General features: G+C 34.5%; 1 protein-coding gene across 1 annotated transcript in view; it reads left to right on the forward strand.

The window, feature by feature from the left end:
- LOC145683519 (uncharacterized) overlaps positions 1-24,561 on the forward strand; it is a 375,576-nt gene that overhangs the window by 228,722 nt on the left and 122,293 nt on the right. Inside the window, exons 16-19 of the mRNA XM_081754860.1 lie at positions 2,126-2,263; positions 6,110-6,247; positions 15,143-15,342; positions 18,585-18,646. Of these exons, the coding sequence (XP_081610986.1) occupies positions 2,126-2,263; positions 6,110-6,247; positions 15,143-15,342; positions 18,585-18,645 (537 nt within the window). The 3' untranslated portion in view covers position 18,646. The remainder of the gene's footprint in view (positions 1-2,125; positions 2,264-6,109; positions 6,248-15,142; positions 15,343-18,584; positions 18,647-24,561) is intronic.

Below are 24,561 nucleotides of genomic sequence, written 5' to 3' on the forward strand. Positions count from 1 at the left end.
ATAGATAAGGTTTGCGCCTGGAATGGTATTAATCTATTCACTTTTACGATAGAACTTATGGTACTGGCATACAACTTAGATGAAGTTTAAACCTGAGATGTTTTTTGTCATATAAGCTTGACAGTGTAACTTAAAGGTGGAGAGCGAAGAGACATTTAAAAATAATTGAAATGACCCATATTACTATCGAATCCATTGTTTTCCTGGTCGATAAGATAAGGAGTGACACTTCTGATGCCGTTTAAATCCAAATGTAGCTCCGCAAATTGAGGAAGGGATATGTATTATTGTGTGTCATAAATCTATAATTTGTTTCTATATGTAAATACAAATCAGAATGGAATATATTTACACACGTATTTAATGCAAAAATATTCAAGCACAATTCATGTTTAAAAATTAACACAATAATTGTCTATAAACAAGACATTAAAATAAAACTGGGAATTTTGATCTAACATACAAGACATTGAAAAGTCCGAGATAAAGCACAAACAATTGAATTGTCTTATTATTATAAAAGTTAGTGTGGCAAGTTTCCTGGTGCTTATGAATGTAGCATTATACTAGCGTTTCAATGTTTCAACATAAATTTTATGATAAAGGGAACCTAATTGCATATTATGTATTTGATCAATTTATAGATAGAATATATTATCCGAATTTATAAATTTTATTGGAGAGAATACTATTTGAATATGTACGTCTTTTCACATATATAGTTTGTTTCAATACAACACCTACAAATTTGGAAGGTGATTCCTGACACCAAAACAAAACAAAAAGTTTAGACCATCCTGGGTGCACAAATGCTCCCTTTCGGAGTTATAGGCTACCGAAAATATGAAAAAATAAACTTTAAACGTCATAGCTCCAATACTATGAACCTAGTGTAGTCGGGTTAAGACTTTACTTAGATACTAGTATGTGACCTAAAATTACCTATGTTTTAAATTCCTGTGGTACTTCCGCAACAATTTTTACAGACTTCAAATTATGTGGCCGTAGCGAAACTCCGTCTACAAATTTTGTTGCGAAAGTACCACAGGATTCTAAAGCAAGGATATTTGGATAGGGCACATACTAGTTCCTAAGTGAACTCTTCACCCAGCTACGGTAGGTCCCATAGTTTTGGAGCTATGGACATTTAAATTTGATTTTTTCTTGTTTTCGACAGCCTATAATTAGGAAAGAAAGCATTTATGCACCCACGTTGGTCTATACTTCTTTTCTTATCTTGGTGTCAGGAATCACCTTCCAAAATTGTCGGTGTTGTTTAGAAACACCCTGTATATAAACCCAACCTGTTAATGCTGTAATATTGAATTCTTTTAATTTTAGATGTTTTCATAATTCATAGGCAGTACCATTATTTTTAAACTTATTTTTATCATCTCGTAATATTTGAAATCATTAAATTTGGTTGGAAACCATACAGTACATAATCCTTGTTTATATTCGGTATTAATGAAAAGAAAAAAATGCATTCTAATTCAAGTTTGTTCAATTCTTGAAAACGATTATAAAATATAGGTCATAGATCTCTTACTTTTCGTGCATTAGTTTTCAAGTCTGTAAGTGAAACTCAAACACGTTGTTAACCACAGGAAAATCGATTCACTTTTCTTTTTTGCTTAATTGAGATTACCATAAAGATAATTTCAATTCAGAAGCCATCAATTAACAATACCATTATAAGTCACATGAAGATTTTAGCATATGGTTCCTCACGATACAAAGTATATTCAGAAACATTATTGTTTAATACTTCAAATAATTGAATTTTTACAGTGGATAGTAAACACTCTGCTAATGTTCCAGTATCAAATATAACTAAAATTCATCCTGAAAGGAAAGAAAATATTGCGGAGGTTTTGTTTATCGATTCGTAGAAATACTGATCAAAATTTACCTCCAACACAGTTAGTATGTTTCTGTCTAAACTGCCTTAACTATTCATGGCTTTTTATTTCCCTTGAGAGCCTTTCCTAGCCCTAGCATCGTACTACGTTGCGTTAGAATGATTGTCCTAAACAATAGATTTTATTTAACACTATGTTTGGTCTCTTTGGAGAGTTTGTTACCTTGTTATTCATTATTTAATTTTCTCGTTGTTTCCTTCCAGAACAACGATGATGAGAATATAGAAGTTTTGTTACCGCCGATTGATTTAGTATTGGATCAGAGTCGTTCAGATTGTTCTCGACAGGTTGGGTCGTGTGAAGAGGATGGGAATACTGTTGTTATGGATGAACCATCTCAGGTAAGCTACTCGTTTTGCTTAATACTTAGGCATTAGTTAGAAATACGAATATCTGGGTTTTGGGGGAATTTTTTAGACTTTCAGTCAAGCAGCTAGTGAATCGTTACTATTTATCCTATTATCATGGTTCATACCGCATTCTCTTCAGAATGGAGCTGGCGTTGAAATGGTACCATGGCTTTCAAATGGTATGCCCATAAACTTGTATTTAAAACAATTGTTGCTTTCGTTTTCTTTTATAGCATTACCGTATTAGTTTTATAACTGTAATTACAAGAAGTTCTCGCAATTACATGATTTATCACTTTTGAGACTTCCAGTTTTTCGGTAAATTTTAGATTTTCAGTAAGCAGATATTGAGTCCAGACTATTTATTGCAGGATCATGACTCATGCCTCGTTTTTTTCGGTATAAAGTGGTGTTCCCAACTGTACCAACCACATTTTCCTATTATGAACCTTACGTGGGAAATTATAGCCCAAAGTTGGAAAAACGTGAATGAAAAAAAGTATCCTCGTTTATCGCGAGTATCTCCTCTCAGGTACATGACATGAACATGTGAAAGGTACAGAAAATTGTTTCATTGTGTAGAGAATGAAGTACGGAGAATGGTTTGAACAAAAATAGTTTAGATGCTCTAGCCGATTTCGCAATTTTCTCCGATAATATATTTTGAGTCTATTTTTATTCAATCAGCTTTAGCATAAAATCCGCCTTTCGAACACTAGCATTCTCATTTCAGTACCGTGTACCTGAGGAGAGAAAATACAATAAATTTTTTTAAGTAGATGCAGTTCTGCCCTGGGGATGATTTTAGTTTTTCGTTTTACGGTAGAACTTAGGGTTGAGGGAGGAGAGGGAGATATACAAAAATCAATATATATAAAATTAAAAGTGACTTTGTTCGTGAGCTAATAACTCTTGAACTACCCAATCGCTTTGAAGCAAATTTTCAATATTGATGAGATTCGAACCTTGGAAGCCTTTTGTCATTACATTTTGACGGTAGAGGTTAGGGGCGGATAGGAGAGGAGGGGAAATAGAAGTAAATGAAAACATTTCAATAAGTCTTGAACCATCCGGCCGATCTCGATCAACATTTCAACATAGCTAGGGTTCGGGGCTGGGACGTATTCTTTATTTCAGTTTTACGGTATAAAGTAGAAGCAGGGAAGGGTGAGATATATGTTAAAAAAATAAAAACAAAAGTGACTGTCTTTTGACTTCCTCACACTTAAACCACTCGAACAATCTTAACCAAATTTTCAACATAGAAGAGGTTCGGAGCTGGGAAGTTTTCTTAAAATCCTATCACTTTTACGGTAGATCTTAGGGGGGAGGAGAGAGATCTATAAAAATAAATAAAACTTGACAACTCTTGAACCACCTGACCGATCTCGATCAAATTTTCAACATTGATGATGTTCGGGCTTGGTAAGATTTATATATATGTTCACTTTCACGGTAGAACCTAGGGGAAGGAAAAGGGACATTTATATATAAGAATAAATAAAACTTTACTCTTGAATCACCCAACCATCTTAATCAAATTTTGAACATAGATGACGTTTGGTCCTGGGATAATTTTTGTCACTTAACCGTGACGGTGCAGCGAAGGGTAGAAGGTGTGGGAGGTTCATGTAAGAAATAAAGAAGAAAATAACTGTCTTTGTGACTTCATCACAATTGAATCACCAAACCGATCTCGATCAAATTTTCAACATAGATAAGGTTTGCGCCTGGAATGGTATTAATCTATTCACTTTTACGATAGAACTTATGGTACTGGCATACAACTTAGATGAAGTTTAAACCTGAGATGTTTTTTGTCATATAAGCTTGACAGTGTAACTTAAAGGTGGAGAGCGAAGAGACATTTAAAAATAATTGAAATGACCCATATTACTATCGAATCCATTGTTTTCCTGGTCGATAAGATAAAGAGTGACACTTCTGATGCCGTTTAAATCCAAATGTAGCTCCGCAAATTGAGGAAGGGATATGTATTATTGTGTGTCATAAATCTATAATTTGTTTCTATATGTAAATACAAATCAGAATGGAATATATTTACACACGTATTTAATGCAAAAATATTCAAGCACAATTCATGTTTAAAAATTAACACAATAATTGTCTATAAACAAGACATTAAAATAAAACTGGGAATTTTGATCTAACATACAAGACATTGAAAAGTCCGAGATAAAGCACAAACAATTGAATTGTCTTATTATTATAAAAGTTAGTGTGGCAAGTTTCCTGGTCCTTATGAATGTAGCATTATACTGGCGTTTCAATGTTTCAACATAAATTTTATGTTAAAGGCAACCTAATTGCATATTATGTATTTGATCAATTTATAGATAGAATATATTATCCGATTTTATAAATTTTATTGGAGAGAATACTATTTGAATATGTACGTCTTTTCACATATATAGTTTGTTTCAATACAACACCTACAAATTTGGAAGGTGATTCCTGACACCAAAATAAAAGAAAAAGTTTAGACCATCCTGGGTGCACAAATGCCTTCTTTCGGAGTTATAGGCTACCGAAAATATGAAAAAATAAACTTTAAACGTCATAGATCCAATACTATGGACCTAGCGTAGTCGGGTCAAGACTTTACTTAGATACTAGTATGTGACCTAAAATTACCTATGTTTTAAATTCCTGTGGTACTTCCGCAACAATTTTTACAGACTTCAAATTATGTGGCCGTAGCGAAACTCCGTCTACAAATTTTGTTGCGAAAGTACCACAGGATTCTAATGCAAGGATATTTGGATAGGGCACATACTAGTTCCTAAGTGAACTCTTCACCCAGCTACGGTAGGTCCCATAGTTTTGGAGCTATGGACATTTAAATTTGATTTTTTCTTGTTTTCGGCAGCCTATAATTAGTAAAGAAAGCATTTATGCACCCACGTTGGTCTATACTTCTTTTCTTATCTTGGTGTCAGGAATCACCTTCCAAAATTGTCGGTGTTGTTTTGAAACACCCTGTATATAAACCCAACCTGTTAATGCTGTAATATTGAATTCTTTTAAATTTAGATGTTTTCATAATTCATAGGCGGTACCATTATTTTTAAACTTATTTTTATCATCTCGTAATATTTGAAATCATTAAATTTGGTTGGAAACCATACAGTATATAATCCTTGTTTATATTCGGTATTAATGAAAAGAAAAAATGCATTCTAATTCAAGTTTGTTCAATTCTTGAAAACGATTATAAAATATAGGTCATAGATCTCTTACTTTTCGTGCATTAGTTTTCAAGTCTGTAAGTGAAACTCAAACACGTTGTTAACCACAGGAAAATCGATTCACTTTTCTTTTTTGCTTAATTGAGATTACCATAAAGATAATTTCAATTCAGAAGCCATCAATTAACAATACCATTATAAGTCACATGAAGATTTTAGCATATGGTTCCTCACGATACAAAGTATATTCAGAAACATTATTGTTTAATACTTCAAATAATTGAATTTTTACAGTGGATAGTAAACACTCTGCTAATGTTCCAGTATCAAATATAACTAAAATTCATCCTGAAAGGAAAGAAAATATTGCGGAGGTTTTGTTTATCGATTCGTAGAAATACTGATCAAAATTTACCTCCAACACAGTTAGTATGTTTCTGTCTAAACTGCCTTAACTATTCATGGCTTTTTATTTCCCTTGAGAGCCTTTCCTAGCCCTAGCATCGTACTACGTTGCATTAGAATGATTGTCCTAAATAATAGATTTTATTTAACACTATGTTTGGTCTCTTTGGAGAGTTTGTTACCTTGTTATTCATTATTTAATTTTCTCGTTGTTTCCTTCCAGAACAACGATGATGAGAATATAGAAGTTTTGTTACCGCCGATTGATTTAGTATTGGATCAGAGTCGTTCAGATTGTTCTCGACAGGTTGGGTCGTGTGAAGAGGATGGGAATACTGTTGTTATGGATGAACCATCTCAGGTAAGCTACTCGTTTTGCTTAATACTTAGGCATTAGTTAGAAATACGAATATCTGGGTTTTGGGGGAATTTTTTAGACTTTCAGTCAAGCAGCTAGTGAATCGTTACTATTTATCCTATTATCATGGTTCATACCGCATTCTCTTCAGAATGGAGCTGGCGTTGAAATGGTACCATGGCTTTCAAATGGTATGCCCATAAACTTGTATTTAAAACAATTGTTGCTTTCGTTTTCTTTTATAGCATTACCGTATTAGTTTTATAACTGTAATTACAAGAAGTTCTCGCAATTACATGATTTATCACTTTTGAGACTTCCAGTTTTTCGGTAAATTTTAGATTTTCAGTAAGCAGATATTGAGTCCAGACTATTTATTGCAGGATCATGACTCATGCCTCGTTTTTTTCGGTATAAAGTGGTGTTCCCAACTGTACCAACCACATTTTCCTATTATGAACCTTACGTGGGAAATTATAGCCCAAAGTTGGAAAAACGTGAATGAAAAAAAGTATCCTCGTTTATCGCGAGTATCTCCTCTCAGGTACATGACATGAACATGTGAATGGTACAGAAAATTGTTTCATTGTGAGGAGAATGAAGTACGGAGAATGGTCTGAACAGAAATAGTTTGGATGTTCTAGCAGATTTTGCAATTTTCTCCGCTAATACTTTTCAGTCTATTTTTATTCAATCAGCTCCAGCATAAAAACTATTCATTGTAGGAACATGAATGATACCTCGCCTTCTCTATAATGAATTCGCCTTTCGAACACTAGCATTCGCATTTCAATACCGTGTACCTGAGGAGAGAAAATACAATAAAAATTATTTTTTTAAAAAAAATCACTTATTTAAATTTGTGCCTGTCTGAGCGCCTTCTGTGTTAGCACTCGTATCTCAAAATCACCTAAAACATACTACATACTGTATGTAATATCTGTGAAAATAGCAATCCCTTCTACGTTATAAAATTGAAAGTGACTATGTGGCTCTTAATCTCTTGTACCGCCCGACTTATATTGATGAAACTTTTTAAGTAGATGCAGTTCTGGCCTGGGGGTGATTTTAGCTATTCGTTTTACGGTAGAACTTAGTTGCGAGGAAGCAGAGGGAGATATGCAAAAATCAATATATATAAAATTAAAAGTGACTTTGTTCGTGAGCTAATAACTCTTGAACTACCCAATCGCTTTGAAGCAAATTTTCAATATTGATGAGGTTGGAACCTTGGAAACCTTTTCTCATTACATTTTGACAGTAGATGTTTGGGATGGAGAGCAGAGGAGGGGAAATAGAAGTAAATGAAAACATTTCAATAAGTCTTGAACCATCCGGCCGATCTCGATCAAACTTTCAACATAGCTAGAGTTCGGGCCTGGGACGTATTCTTTATTTCACTTTTACGCTGTAACGTAGGGGAAGGGAAGGGTGAGATATATGTTTAAAAAATAAAAATAAAAGTGACTGTCTTTCTGACTTCCTCACCCTTAAACCACCCGACCAATCAACCAAATTTTCAACATAGAAGAGATTCGGAGCTGGGAAGTTTTTTTTTTTTTTAATCCTATCACTTTTACGGTAGACCTTAGGGGGGAGGAGAGAGAGATCTATAAAAATAAATAAAACTTGACAACTCTTGAACCACTCAACCGATCTCGATCAAATTTTCAACATTGATTATGTTCGGGCTTGGGAAGATATATATACAAGGGCGGATCTAAGGGGGGGGCTACGGGGCTATAGCCCCCCCCCCCTTGACGCTCAGGTTTGCACTGGATAAAATGGGCTTCAATTCTGCTTTACACTGGATAAAACAGCAAATAATGGTTTAGCCCCTCCCTTGATCATATCCTGGATCCGCCACTGTATATATATATATATATATATATATATATATATATATATATATATATATTCACTTTGACGGTAGAACCTAGGGGAAGGGATGGGGAGATTTATATATAAGAATAAATAAAACTTTACTCTTGAACCACCCAACCATCTTGATCAAATTTTCAACATAGATGACGTTTAGGTCTGGGATCGTAAATGTACAGTGACACTTCGGATGCCATGCCCTGCAACATGGGGATAGGAGCGGATATATAAAAATCATCGAAAATGACCGATACTAAAGGACTATGTAGTATTAGAAAAAGGTGAGGGACTAACGGAACACATTATATTTTTTTCTTAGTATAACTCAGCAAAGCGGGTAATTGATGCTAGTACTTGAAAACTTACGGCGGGAAAAATTATTAACCCATATGGAAAGAATATCCCACTCTAATCTACATCATAAAATATAATATGATGTTATATAAAAAATTCCTGACACATCGCTTTTTTAGCCGATGATCATGAATTGCATTTCGTCCTTCTTGAAATGAATGGCTCTTTCCAACGGTACTACTCCCAGATTGGTACCATGTACCTGAGGAGAGAAAATTCCCTCTAAAGTGGAATTTTATAAGAAAAATCAATATTTTCCAAGCTTGGGCACCTCTGGCCATCCCTGTATTAATGCTCGTATATCAAGATCACCTAAAACATAATATACATATTGTGTGTAATATCTGTGCAAAATATCAACCTCATCTCTTGAAAACTGAGGGCGGGACCTAGATCATAAATATAACATGAATTTTCCAGTTTAGTTTTCCAGATATGAGACTAATATTTGTCAAGGATATTACATACACTATGTAGTATGTTATTTGTGATTTTGAGATATGAGCGCTAACAGAAAGTTGCAGAGGGGCTTAAACTTGAAAAATAATTATTCTTTCTTACAAAATTCCCCAGTGGAGGGAATGTTCTCTCCACACGTACATGATATCAATATGGGAGTGGTGCTGTTAGAAAGGGTCATTTATTCCAAAGAGAATGAGGTGTGACTCTTGAATTTAGGATAAACAGTGATAATATGGTAGATACTTTGCTAAACTAATTGTCGAAAAACGTGACAATAGGGGAAACATTCAGAAATTCGAAAATTTCTTGACACATCCCTATTTTTCCTAAACTCATAAATCGTACCTCGCTCTCTTTGGAATGACTCAGGCTTTCAAGTGGCACTACTCGCATGTCCCTCCCGTGAGCCTCAGGGGAGAAACTCCTTAAAAAGGATATTTACTAAAAAATCTCATTTTTTCCCAATTTAGAAGCAATATTCTTGCTGCTGGTACACAATAGGGAAATTTGAATTTTAGAGTTGAAATTCTTGTTCAATTACAAGTACAACGACATTACAAACCGGGATCCTAGGATAAATAGAAATGTGTCAGGATTTTTTTTTAAAAAAAAAAAGCTCTAAAATTTACCAATGTGTCCTTCTTCAATGTTTGTGACTTCACTACTCAGAGACATCGCACGCGTGACTGCAAAATGCCCATGAAACATGTTCTTGGATGCTTCCAAGCTTGAATGGCTGCACACAAACTTCTGTGAAAAGCTTTACTAGAGATTTATAAAGCAATTTCCGTAGGTCGACGCCATGGTACAGATTTGTACCAAAAGTCCCCAAAAGGTTAAGCATTGTTGAAAACTTCAGCAATGTTTTTTAATATCTCCGGAACGATTTGATATGTCGGAATATTGAAAACGGCAAGAAGATTTGTTTTCCAATTGCAAGTCACACAAGCTTAGATATTATATAACCATGTATTCTAAATAAACCATTTCCTTTTTTTAAAAAAATCAAATTTTCATGCACCTCTAGCATCGTTCCTACTCATTAGAAAAAAATCGTCTGCTCATATAACATTATATTACCCACCTTCTTTCTTGTACAAAAAAGGTTTTGCCGTACTAATTTAATATACTATTCCTATTTTAATATTCGAGGATATTTAGATAGAGGAATTACACTACTTGGGATCGCGATGACAGATCAAACATAAAAAATGTCGTTCAGGGGAGAATCTTCAGAGAGAAACCAGAGCGTTGACCGATGGCAAAGAAATGTTTAGAACCTGAATCAGTAGTACAGTAGGACAATTTCGCAATAATAACTATCGGTTCTAAATAACCATACGGACCATTTGCCTGAACAGGGAACACTATTCGTGTAATTTGCCTTCTTATATTCTTCCGATCTTCCTCTGCTGAAAGATTTTTTTTACGTTATTTTCAATGTTACTTGGTCTCTACTAAGTACAAGAATCACTCTTAATATTAGTACTCGTGCTACTCTTAGTTCTATTTTCATTTATTTCTGTTCATTTAACGAGTTATTTAAAAAAAAAAACATAATAAACACTTACATGCCGAATATACTTGTTTTACAGGTCCAGTGCTAGTGGACATAGATTCAGATTATACTAGATGTTGATGTTAAGCTGGATCGCTAGTCACGTTTAGGGTAGAACTTTCTCACTAGATGGCAGAGCACATTGACGACCCGCTCGGGAGAGTAATACTCCCGGAAGTACGTTTTTCCGCGCGCTACTCTAGACAGCTGTTTTACGCGCTATCCTAGCCAGTTGTTTTAAGTTGGTCACAAAATTTATATCATGAAGTACAAGGGGAACAAAACGACCCTATATCATGGAGTACAAGGTCATAAGTACTACAACTCCTTATCTGCATAAAAATAAATAAATCACTTTTTTAAGTATTATTTTCATATTATTTTAATTTAATAAGTGTTATAAAAATGTGAAAAAAATGTAAAAAAAAAACTTTCCTCGGGCGAGGTTTGAACTCGCGCCAAAATAAGATTTTATTACTAGCATATAGCGCTAGCCCACTCGACCACTGAGGCCGACAACAGCAAGTGTTTGTTGTCTGCTATTTGAATACAACGTGGCAAGAAGTGGATAACGCCAACCAATCAGAAATGTGTTTGTCGTTTCTACTTCCGGGAGCATTACTCTCCCGGGCTAGTCCTGCACATTGCGATACATGCGATGTTGCCACATGAGTTACGGATAGAAAAGTGTTTAGATGCCTCTACGGTACAGATTAAAGATACGTGTACAAATACAAAATCATTACCTAGATAGATAGGGCAAAACAGATTCTTAGTAGGTTCAAAAATGTTATTTTATAGGCGAAGTTGCAATCCTTGGAGCAGCTTTATTTTAGGGACTTAAATATCATGGCTAACATTCCAGCGTTTTCTGGACAAAATTCGACTCAAACTGCATTTAGGGGTAACGAAATCTACTTTTATGGTAAAATTTTCTCTACAAATTTCAAAGATATACGTTTATCTATAACTAGATGTCTCAAACGTGCAAATTAAGAATAAGTATACAAATACAAAACCATTACACAAATCCGATTTTTTCAACAAAACAGACTTATTTCCTTCAAGCGTGGTATTTTGTCACTTGTATTCCCGTGCAGGTATTTTGTAAGTTGTGTTCCCCAGTGCATACGTTTTGTAAGTTGAATGTCTTAGTGTAACTTTACTTCAGATGGCATAATCATCAGGCCCGTATCCAGGGGGGTCTAGGCGGGCCGAGACCCCCTAAATTTTGACTGCCTCTCTAAAATGTTCACGGTAGGTTTGCAAATGAACTATAATATGGTGATGAACTATAATATTGTTGGATCGAGCTCCCTCTAACTTCAGCCGGGCCCCCCTACAATTTTGGAGTGGCTACCGGGATGATAATCATTATGGTTAAAATTCCAGCGTTTTCTGGACCAAACATGGCTTCGTTAAATGAAAACTATCACCAACTTTTACTAGGTTTCTTACTTACATAGACAGATTTGTTCCACAATCCAGGTGGAATGAGGAATCTGAGATAGGGCTTTATGCAGAGTCGTTTTGACGTATGATTAGAGTCATACTAAAGGCCTGACTACTGCAGGAAACATACGTTAGTCGAACTCTTTAGTAATCACGCCTCAGAATGACTCTGCATAAGTTCCCGCAGCGAGAAAACTACGCGATTAGCACGGGTGTTAGGGTGCCGAAGGCGCTTTTTGAAATTTTCTAGTTTAATATTCCAAGATTATAATCCAAATCTAAAAGAAGCAGTGATGATGATTATCGAAATGGTGGACTGAAGGAAGTGGGAAAACACCGAGAAAATCCACGCACACTATGGGTCCTACAGAAAGTCTTCCTGGGGAAAAGTGGGATCGAACCAGCGCAGCGATCTCGTGCGCCAGAGGTGATCTATCTACCAAGCTATTTACAGCTAATTTTATTAAAATCTACTACTATATTTAACCTACTTCATTTCTCCAAGTGTTTTGCAAGTACTTGCTTTTGCACCTTGATTGCTGTACTTCATATATCACACAGTAGCGCAGGATGTGTGTTCGGGGGGGGGGCGAGTGTTGTTATAGGTACATGTAGAGTAATTACAAACAAAAAATATATAATTATAAAAATATATAAAAGATTACAAACATCAAAGTACATTGTTGGACTTCTTTGGGGGGCGCCCCCTCTGGCCCCCCTTCCCTACGCCAGTGATATCACATGATCTTCAACAATAATAAGCTCAAGTATGAATTCTGTAATTCTTGTTTATAGTGACATATATTCAAAACAATTTCACGCTATCTTTTAGTACTGGTTCATACTTGATACTATGCATACCTGAAAATAATAATAGTTCCGAATAAGAACACTTTTATTCAGAAACACCCGCAGGATTTTTCCAAGGTCGGGGAAGGGGCAAAAGCCCGACACACATTGATGCGCATAACGCATGATGCAAAACAGTTATTATTGAGGCATATTGCATAACTTTGTGGACTACATTAAATAGGTCTGTATTAAATATTCTAGTAGGTGTAACCAAATATAATGTTCCTTTATGTGTGTTTCTGGGTAAAAGCGTTTCGAAAATGCAGGGTAAAGCGATTGTCCCCTTGCCTCCGCTGCGGACGCTCATGGCCTGATCGTTGACAGAGCATACGGGTCTATTGCTTTACTCAATGATGTCATTCACCTATTCACCCGAACCGGTTATTAAAATTTCTTAGGTTCTTGGAATCGGTTGTTAAAATTGTATCTCCACTTCCATATCCGGTACTTACAGAAACAACAATTTTCTAGTGTTACGAGGTGTCAAAAAAACGTTAAAACTTAAAAAGCAGGAAAATATTGAGTGAGTATGGAACAAATGAATTTCATTTCTCTACACAATGCACTCTACGCTCAATAGAAGTTTCCCATTACCTACAAAGTGTCCCAATGCCTCTAAAGATCTTTTTTGTTTTGATACGCAATCAGTCATACACCATTCGTTGTACCTCTTCATCAGATTGCAACTTCTATATCTTGAGTGCCTTTCACCACTGAGGCGAGATTCGGTACGAACGGAGGATGAAATTAAGATTTTCAATGATCGCAGCCATTGCACAGGCAGTAGTATGAGGCCGAGTATTGTTATGTTATAGAGGAAATTTGTTTTCAGAAGTCCGTGTTACTTCGTATAGTAAGTTTAGGACCTTTTTGGAGATCGGAATACAAGGTGTTATTGTTCAATCGTGCATTACGTTGTCTTTCTTATATATTTTAGTTCGTAAGTTTTTCTAAAGTTTTTCCACCTTTATGTTCACATTCGATTTTTGTTTATTTATTTCTTCATTGAGTTTGTATCGGGTTTTATGTACATTAAGATTACTCGTGTATCTGATTTGTCATATTGACACTCATTCTCTGCTTAATCAACGAAACAAAGAGTTAAAACTAAGATATAAGAAATGATTTTTTAAATTTTGATATGGCATTATATCACGTCTTGTAGAATATAAACTTCGATTAAGAGGAAATATTTAGACAGGGTTAAGGTATTTTTCTACTGAGTGTTTTAGGTGTTTTAGGCGGTACAACCATTTTGTATTTGAAAGAACAGTAATTCAGTTCAGGGTATTTACTTGGAAAATTCGAGATACATTCTATAATTACGCATGGACGAATGTAAATCGATGAACTAGTTAAGAATATTATGCTACTATATATTCGAAGCTTCAAACTTAAAATACATGTAACTTTTCTTTCTGATGATTGCATACTTATAAATAAAATTGTTTCTTAGTAAAGACTACCTACCGATGTGGTAGTTATTGCTAGCACATTATTAGTACGCTAAATGTTGAAATATTGTTTATTAAAATGTGATTTTCAGTGTTGTGAGTAGCAAGTTGTGCACAGTATGGGTAGATACTGGCGGATTCAACTTCCATTCATGAATGCTTAGCATTTAATTAGCACTATTTTCTAATGTTCATGAAGTAGACATTTAGAACATAATCAAGACAATGCTGCTGCCATTTCAGTTTAGACAGAGATATGTGCTCTTACAATGAAATCCAATGCACTCTCCAAAACATGAATTAACTTTCTTCACGTCTAAAATAATCTTATCTATATTCCGTTGTGTATATGCTAGATTGAAAATGAAAGTGCCTAGTTCGGCCTGGAATTCAAGAGACAAATCTTAATAAAAGGAATGAGCGAGTGCAAGAAGATTAAAACACTATTCTCATTATATAACCCGATGTATCTTCAATAGATTCCCGCAAGAATAAATTCCAAAATACAATCGGTTGAGAATACACGACGTAATCATATGTTTTTGTCTATGTGTTGTATATTCTTTCAAAAGGGGTATGTTCTTTTCAGTACGTAAATGTATCTATATTGTATTTCTCATAGCGTCTTTAGTTAAAAATGAATGCATGTTATAAGTCTTAATTCTCATCCAACATTTATTCATATTTCACAAGATATATTAAGAATCAATATGCTTGTTTAATTAATATTATTTAGTTAGTAATATTATTCTTTTGATTTTGATATAGAAATTGTAAGTAGTATAGTATTTTATTGCTTGGTGCTACCAATGGGTATTCCTATAATAAATATCTTTGGTTATATAAATGTTAAAATTATTATCATTTTTTTATTTTATATTCCAGGTCCCCTGTTATTTAGAAGATATATTTGAATCAGATTCAGAAGATTCGGAATATGCTATTGATATCTTGGTAAATGACGATCCGTGTTATTGTCAGGAAGTCTATGAATCCGAATCAGATTTGATAAATGTGGAAAATTGTTCACAGGTTGCTGCTGCTCCTACTGCTAGTGACACGCTTGCTGAAGAGGATTATTTGATGTAAGTTTCTACTTTGATTATTTTCGCGATATTCTTAAATTATCGGTATATTTTACGGAGTGAAAGTAACGAAAATAGTGCACTCAAATTTTATACATGGATATTAATACTTTGTCCAGATGCAAATGAAGAGTACAGGAAACTAGTGTAAAGTTTAATGTCTAAAACTTCAGTTCATACACTACCAATTTAGAGTTGCTAATTCGAAATAAGAAAAATGGAAATTGAACATGGTCTGTGCCTGAATTTTCTTTCAAATTTAGTGAAATCTATAACCTTAATAATGTTGAAAACGTAAGATACAATCATGAAAGATTCTTATTAATAGATCCCTTTAAGTTGAATAAAATGATATGGATGAGAAGAAAACTAATGTAGTCTCAGAGAAAATCAAGAAACAACGAATTTGTTTTTAAATCTAAAACGTAATGCTTTAGGGAAACTACTCTACTAATTAAGGAAAAGTTAATAATTCTGTATATACTTATCAGGTGCTTCATTATGAAATTAGTAAAATTACAGTACTTAGTATAGTTAATGAGATATAGCCAAATAGTCCATTATATGACATTGAAACAATTTGCATCAAACGTGAAAGAAAATAAGCAGAAAGTGGGTTATCAGTGTTGCCAAATAAGGGAGATATGAGGCTGTAAGTTGAGAAATGATGTTGTCCGCACAAAGAAACGAAAAAAATGTACAAGAACAAGATTACAGAAGACATGTATAGTAGAGAATAGACTACAGTAGGCACTGCATCAATGACTAAAGGGCTTGATACAGGTTCCGCCCCCAAAAAAGTGCACATGTTAGACTAGTAGTATGAAAGAAGAAGTTCCTTATGACATAATACGAAAATGTGAACAGCAAGTCTTCCTGTAGCGCAGCAATTCCAAGGGCGTTTGTGTGGAATCGATATCTCGAATTGTTTCCGAGAGCTATAAAATGAACTGTCTTGGTCCATCAATACTACATAAAATCCCACATGCCTTGCAAACCACAGAAACGATGGCGTACTACCTGAAAGGAGTATAGAAAAGCTGTGTCACGAAAGGTAACAAAGTACGTCAGAATCGATTCGCAAACATTTCGAACCTGTGCTAGGTGTCAGCCGAGAGTATAAGATGTGAGACAACGATGAAAACAAAACACGCTGCATTGAGTTTATCAGTAATATAGAGGTGAAAAATATTTTAACATAATACACAAATACATACAACAAAAAAGCCATAGATAGTATGCAAAATACGTATATTTCTTACCCTAGCCGCACATTCGATACGACGTACAAAATTGTATGCGTTATATTAAAAAAACTATAAGTTTGTGATGGGATGGCAACACTGCTTGTGTGACTACTACCGTTCTCACGTTCACATGTCTCGTCAAGTAGATATTAGGTTACTTGCACACATTTTTTTATTTTTCTGCCCTTTCCCGGCGTTTTTGGGAGGTAACTCAGCAGTGTCATCAGGTCACTGCTTGGTATATGTATTTTACCTAGCGGGTAAACACGGAATTTCCACACCAAGTAACTATCACCACAATCATTGGCGATCCACAATTACGCAGTACAAACTTTCATAAATATCTAGCTGTCATGATTCGCAAATGTTCCTTGTTAATAAGTTCATTTGATATGTAATCTAACAAGACGAGAGTCCATTTCTTGTAGTGAAACATATTTCTTTATTTCGTTTTAAATTATCCTGAGGCTTGGGCTTCTTCGTTTGTGCTTTATCTTTTCCAGCATCTAAGTAACGTTGTTTATGTTAACTGGGAACCAATTCCTATATATATATATATATATATATATATATATATATATATATATATATATTCTGTGGTTCTTTCTGCTCGTTAGCTATATTCCTATTGTTATTTGTACTATATGCTTAATTCTCTCCTATTGCTTTCTACACTTCATTAACTTCATGCCTCTGTGCCTTTCCTATTATTTAACTTTCCTTTCTGATTACTATGTATTCCAGCATTCTTTTGTAAAATATTGAATTTACTCTATTTATCTCTTCCCATTTGTTAACTTATTTTCATCATATGTTTCATTTTCCTTAATTTGAACTTCCCAGCTTCCAGGTCTTTACACATTTTAAATCTCTCTAGCAACCCACGGTTCCTAAAAGTTTACGTGTTCATAATACCAAGTTACTTCTTATGTCTTATGCAGTGAACGATTATTATGTTGTACTGTCTGTATCAGACCTTACCGTATTTGAGCATTTTTTTCTTCAAATTTTCTTATGAAGGTATTTCATAGTTCATTTTCCAACATTTCAATATGCAGCTTCCTTTCCTCTATCTTCTTCTGGATACATTTTCATTTGGATTTGAATTGGGCTAGAATACAATTATGATCTGAGTAATTGTCCTGTCCGGGAAATATTCCCACATTGCGTAAAGTATTCTGATACTATACTTGAATTATATATTTCATGGTTTCTTCAATATATTAAGATTTGCTATACATCCTATGAACAATTAGGTTTTCTCAATTATAAGTGAGTTCTGTTTGCAGAAGCCATTCACTTTGCTATTTGCTTTTGCTCTAAACCATATTTGCCTTCGATGTTAATTTTCTTCTTTTACTGTGATAGTTTCTCCTTCCGCAAAAGTTTCTTTACTTATTTAGTTTCCGGCATAATGACTGACATTACTATTATTTTCAATTGTAGCTCTTTGTCTCTACCCGGACGCGTAAACAGCAAACCATATCGTTAACAAACTTTACTTACACTGCATTTTCTGTGAGGTGTGTGTCCAGAACACCCTGCGGTAATTACAGCCGCCCTCCTAGATCAGAGTATCTTGTTAAAACTTGTTTGTTTTGTTAATTGTCTGATTCTTCTACCTAAAACTTAAAACTTACAAAACATCTTTCTGTCGCAATATTTTTGCACTAATTTTATTTATTTATTTATTTATTTATTTGTAAAACTAGTATCCCTCCCGCATTATCGCTCTCTTGTTCTGTATTAATTCACACAATGTGGAAATATAAATAGGGATATTTTATTCCCCAAAACAATTTTTCCTGCAAACAATTGTACATATTTTGTTTCTTCCTTGTCAGAAAAATAGTTGAAAGAAAATAAGACCATATTTCATGTTTCTTCAAACTTTTAAGAGCCTTATCTATTGTAGAACAATTGTTTATAATTTGATTATATATATACTATATATATTACTTTAATTATTTATTTATTTATTTATTTATTTTGCAGTGAGGTCTCCAGTAGTCGTCCTAAGAAGTCTTGGTGGCGACGAATCTTTTGCTGCTCATAATGTAAGCTATTTTGAAGTTACTTATTAAGTGTGGTTTATAAAATATTAATGTATATTGAAAGCTGAATAAGTAGTATATATACAGTATATGTAGTTTATTAACTGGCAGTTGTAGCCTCATTTTAAATATTTATCAATTTACTTCAGTTTTACCGAGTTTACAGCTTGAATACAGAAAACCAAACTAAGCATTTTTTTCATATGCTACTGTTTTACTTCTATAAAATTAAGTACACGTGTCAAGATTGAGGAAAATTGTCTAAGGTATATGAGATAATGCTCTACAAGAACTTCGGTGAATAGGTTGGTTCATTAATTAACTTGTGGTGATCTTTATTTTGGCGACACTTTACCGTCAAGGAAAAGCACTGTTTGGTAACAATAAAATAAATGAATCAATCTTGGAAGCTAATGTTGCATGTCACATTTTGAGCTTAAGGATAAATAACACTGTTCAACAAATTTTGATCGAAAGTATGTAAATTCTTTGAAATTGCGATTTTTACATTCATTTAAGCATAATATGAAAGGAAATGATAATAGAAGAATTTTCTTAGCTCACGTTGTGAAAAAAACGCCCTTGTACAACAGTAGCTGTATATATACAAATGTATTAATATTTATAGAACATTTAAGCAAAATCCTTGTAAAAACCTACATTTCACTTTTTTTTATCTATTTCACTGTGATGTGATTAGCTGGGGAGTTAAGAAGTACCCTAACCTATAGCTTTCTATACCCTTGTACTTCCTTTTTCAAAATTACGCAAAAACCAGTTTCCCAGCGATACAGAAAATAAAGTAACCGTGGTCAAGTTAAACATTAACAATTCCGTAATAAAAATTAGTATTAACATCAAAACATGAAAAATATGTACAAACACCTTTTTGTGCAAGAACTACACTGCAATGTAGACAAAAGTTTCAAGTGATCCCTTGTACAGGATTATTTTATTTTGAGCGTCTTCGCTTGGCTTGCCTTTTGTAGGTTACATCTGGAGCATCCCTTGCAATAGTCCAACAGTAGTCGGGCAATATTTTAGAACTCCACTTTCCCTCATATCTCTTCTCCATGGCTGCAATATCTTGATGGAAACGCTCACCATGTTCGCCACTTACTGCTCCACAAGTCTAGATGTGAATGGAGAAAGTGGAGTTTCAGAGACATATTGCAACCAAGATTTTCGTAGCACAATAACAACTTTGCTACCAGTTGTTTGTAATTTGTTGCTCGGTGTCTTCCCAAGAACTGTGAACAAACACTCTTCAAGCTTTCCCACGCAGCTTTCTCCTCACCTTGGAGAATTTCGTCGAACTTGTGATCTTTGAATAGTAGCCTAATCTGTGGTCCTATGAAAACACCCTTTTTAACTTTGGCATCACTTAATCGAGGGAATTATCCTCTTAGGTACTTATAGGCCTCATCCTCTTGGTTCATGCTCTTAACAAAACTTTTCATAAGACCTAATTTAATATGTAGAGGGGGAAGCAAAATTCGGTTACGATCTACCAGTGGTTCATGCTGCACATTTTTCACCCCCGGCTGAAGAGTTTCTCTGGTACTCCAATCACTTTTGCGGTAATGAGATCCACGATCTCTACTGTCCCATTCACATATAAAGCAACAATACTTTGTATACCCTAACTGCATACCTAGCAACAGTGCTATTACCTTAAGGTCACCACAAATGAGCCACTGAAAATCGATATATTTAATGGCTTGAAGTAAACGTTTCAAGTTTTCATAAGATTCCTTCATATGAACTGCGTAACCTACAGGAATTGAAGGAAGTTCATTTCCAATATGTAAAAGCACTGCCTTTAAACTCACCTTGGACGAATCTATAAAGAGCCTCCACTCCGTAGGTTCGTAATTAATTTTAAGTGCCCACATGAGACCATTTACATCTGTACATGCCACAAGTGTGTCTTCCATAGTAAAAAATGAAGTGAACATCTTCTCCCTATTCCGATACACTGAAATATTTACTTTTTCCTGCAATAAATTCCATTGCTTTAAGCGTGACGCTAAAATTTCGGCTTTGCTTTTCGAGAGGTCCAAGTCTCTGATTAGATCACTTAGTTCCTCTTGAGTAAGTTTATGTGGTTCACATGGAGGTTCTTCTACAACAAACGTAGGGTCCTTCGAAGTACTTGATTCAGGAGCTTCAACTTCTTGATCATCATCAGAAAAAAGATCGTATTCTTTAGGTGGGTCAGGAACAGGTAGTCCTTCTCCATGTGAAACAGAGCGCATTGCAGAAGGAATGTTAGGATAGATCAAAGCCCGCTTCTTCGTGGAAATTCCCTTCTTGACGGAAGGAACCATACAAAAATAGCAGTCTCTGATGTGGTCACTTGGCTCCCTCAAAATCATGGGCACTGCAAAAGGCATTGAGCGCCCCTTCCCATTAATCCAATTTCTTAGATTGCTGGCACAAGTGTTACACACAATGTGAGGTCCCCAAGATTTATCTTGGTCTCCAATTTTACAACCAAAGTAATATTGATAGGCTTTTCTTATTAGTGGTGTTATAGTCTGCTTTTGTGAGGAAAATGTTACTTCCCCACACACGTAGGAGAAGCTATCCGCACTGTTTACACAATTTCGCGGCATTTTTTTTATTGAAATCCTCAAAATGTCACTTGAAATAGTTTCGACAACTATTTAAAAATATACATTCGAAATACCAGTATTTTTGCGTACTTGTAGTTGTATTTTTATGTCCTGCACTACACAAACGTCACACCCAAAACGCTGATAACTGCACTAAACCTGTCTTTTCTAACAATAGCAGAACACTACTGAGATAAGGAACACAATGAAACCAAGCGTTCATATAGTTTCTCCAGTGTTGCCGGATCAGTGTAACATTTTACCCCAAACGAAGCGAATATATTTATTTTTAAAGCGTTATTATTAGACATGCCTGTAAAACAAAAAGTAGAACTAATATTCGAAAATAACTTTCAAATTCGTGATCAGCACCACAAAATCAATAAGAATTAGCTGATTTTGTTCAATTTACATTTTCGTTGTTGAACAGTGTAATTTAAATGTTAATGCTCATTTACAAAATCTGGAATACTTAAGCAAGCTCATTGTTTCTGTTTCTGATCTACTCAGGAAATTCATTAGACGCCGTGCATAAACGTTTCCTAAAACGAGAATAAAATAATGTATTTGAAAGCCTTAATAACTGGTGATGGGAAGAAAGTCGATCACAACAATACAGTAGGCAAACAGCCTCCCCTCCCCCACTGAAACATATATTTTGCACTTCGCTCTTTAATGGATATGTAGACTTCCAAAAATTTCAAGCAAGCGCTATTATTATTTATTTCAAGGTGTTCGATATGGATTGTCGCTTCCTTCATAGTGTTTTCTGTCTTAAATTTAGAACCGTCATTTAAAATGTTTTTCCGCCACGCTCATTTGCAAATTACTTCACATCTCATCTCCTCCTCTCTGATAAGAGGGATAATCAAAACAGATGCAGTTGATCCACAGTCCTTTTATATTGGTACTGGGTAAATAACTACGTTTAATACGTTGAATTATCCGTACTTTCTTACCCTTCAATGGATCCTTTTCAACGCTTTTTTTTTGTTTTTTTGCTTATGTGAATGAAGTGATTTTAACCCCTTTTTGCATGATTTTTTCTTTTAACGAAAAAAATCAGTGTTGGAAATCCTCATATGGGAACTTGAAAAATGATTTAAAACTTGAATTTTAGATTTATCACTTAATTCCGACGTGAAATAAGTAAGTGTCATATATGACACACCTACAACTCAAAAAGAACATGCCAGATGACACGAAAATATCTGATTCATACACTTCAATATCTCACTCAGCAGACAAAACAGTCATTTGATGTCTTTGATAAATCACAAAAAAGCTAAAGTGAAAAACGTGTATGTGTCATATATGGCACGGCATGCATTAAAGGGTTAAAAAAACAACGACCTATACGACCAAAATGTTAGCCATTGTTACTCCGTTTGCTTGTTGTTTTATGCTACAATATACAGACCACGTAATTATTGTCATTTTACTAGTGTTAGTTTGCAATTGCTGGGAATTCGCACGAAAATGTTTATTGCGTAACTACCCATAACAGCATTCTTTTCGAGGATACGTGTATACTACATTTGAATTTCCTTTCATATTCATTTTACTAGAAGTACAACTTGGAGTCATCATTATACAATTGGATTTTGAAATTCGGTAGGCCAATCACATAGTCTGATGCATTACGCTGGCATTTGCTTAAACCATAATACATTCTTAGAGACTAATGCGTTTATAAGTAGCTTAATAGTCTTTGATTTGATATATACAATTGTATATACGAACGCTGGGCAAAATTTTACGCGTCAACATCAGTAAACACGCTTGATTCATAAAGATCGAATTTGGAACAAGGTTTCAGATAGGTGACTGCGTGTAAATCATATCACGTACCCACAGGGCCTCGGATAACGCTAGTTAGACTAACACGCACATCAAAGCGATAAGAACAAAAACGAGTCGAATTATCTAGTTCAAAGTTAACAAAGCATGTCCTATGGGGTGAAGGAAAGCTTTCTATAATAGTAGTCTTTTGCTCAAGTGCAAATATGTTTTGCTATTGATATAAATTGGTTGAAAATTTGTGATGTATTAGTTTCGTTTTTGTGTAAATATTTTAAGAATTATTTCTATTTCTCTCTGTAGTGATCGAGGTCAGTTGTAAATCCTTTTTTTTTCACTATACTACAGAGGTCAGTAACTTCTAAAATTTTGTGTTGAGTTTAATTACATCGTTGTTGGAGCCAAGAATTATAATTACTTAATGAGATAATAAAATAGCAGTATTTAAGTGAATTAAAATTAGGTGGATATTTTTTTGTCTTTCGCTGAGTTTATATATATATATATATATATATATATATATATATATATATATATATATATATATATATATATATATATATATATATATATATATATATATATACAGTGTGTTAATGAACTGTACTGACAAACTGTAAGAAATGATTCTATACTTCAAAATAAGAGAAAAAGTTATTGTGAACCTCTGGGGAAAAGTGCATAGTTTTAGAGCTAGTGCTGTCCAAAATAGCGAAAAAGCAAAATTTCAAGAGGTCCTGTTTCGAATTCGAGAAACTGTGGATGGTGGTCCTTATTGGCTTAAAGGAAGTCACGTTAACGCAATCCAAAAATGCATATTTCATTAATAATCAAATGGTGTACAGAGTATTCCCTGCAGGGTGAAATTCCCAGACTTACCATCACTCTGTTTCTGAGATATGATCTGACATTGTGATTGGTCCAAAGTATGCAAACGTTAAGCCTAGACACCAGCAAACACGGACTCCTTTGGCGGGATGTCAAAAGTATTAAGGATCGTCAGCAGCACGGTGTCTCGTATTCGGGAAACGTATATTGCGATGTTTCCTTCCACGGTTATTAGAGAAGAAAATGCGAAATATACAGTGACGAAATACATCGCAGCGCAAGTTATTCCGAACACAAAAACAACTGAGTTGCCGGTTCCTAACGCTTCAGACTTCCCTTCGAACATTAGGTATATATTGTTGTCATGGCTTACTTCTTGCCTACTTTGGACCCTCCTTGAAATAAGAGTAGAGGAACTGTACCAAAAGTGAGCCCCCATTTTGTTTTTTCCATATATCTAAGAAAATATAAATCAGAGAGAAATGACACTCACGTTGAAAATAATATGATATGTAAGCCCTTTGCTTGTTTCTTTCCATTACAATCAGGGAAAAAATACTTTGAGAAAAATAGAATTTTCATATGGACTGCATTTTCGGCATTCGAGAAAAGTGTTCCAAAAGTGGGCCCCTTTAAATTTAGATAAGTTACACAAAGCTAAAACAGTATTGC

The sequence above is a fragment of the Thermobia domestica genome, chromosome 4 (genome assembly GCF_964235325.1).
Source record: "Thermobia domestica chromosome 4, izTheDome1.hap1.1, whole genome shotgun sequence".
NCBI lineage: Eukaryota > Metazoa > Arthropoda > Insecta > Zygentoma > Lepismatidae > Thermobia > Thermobia domestica.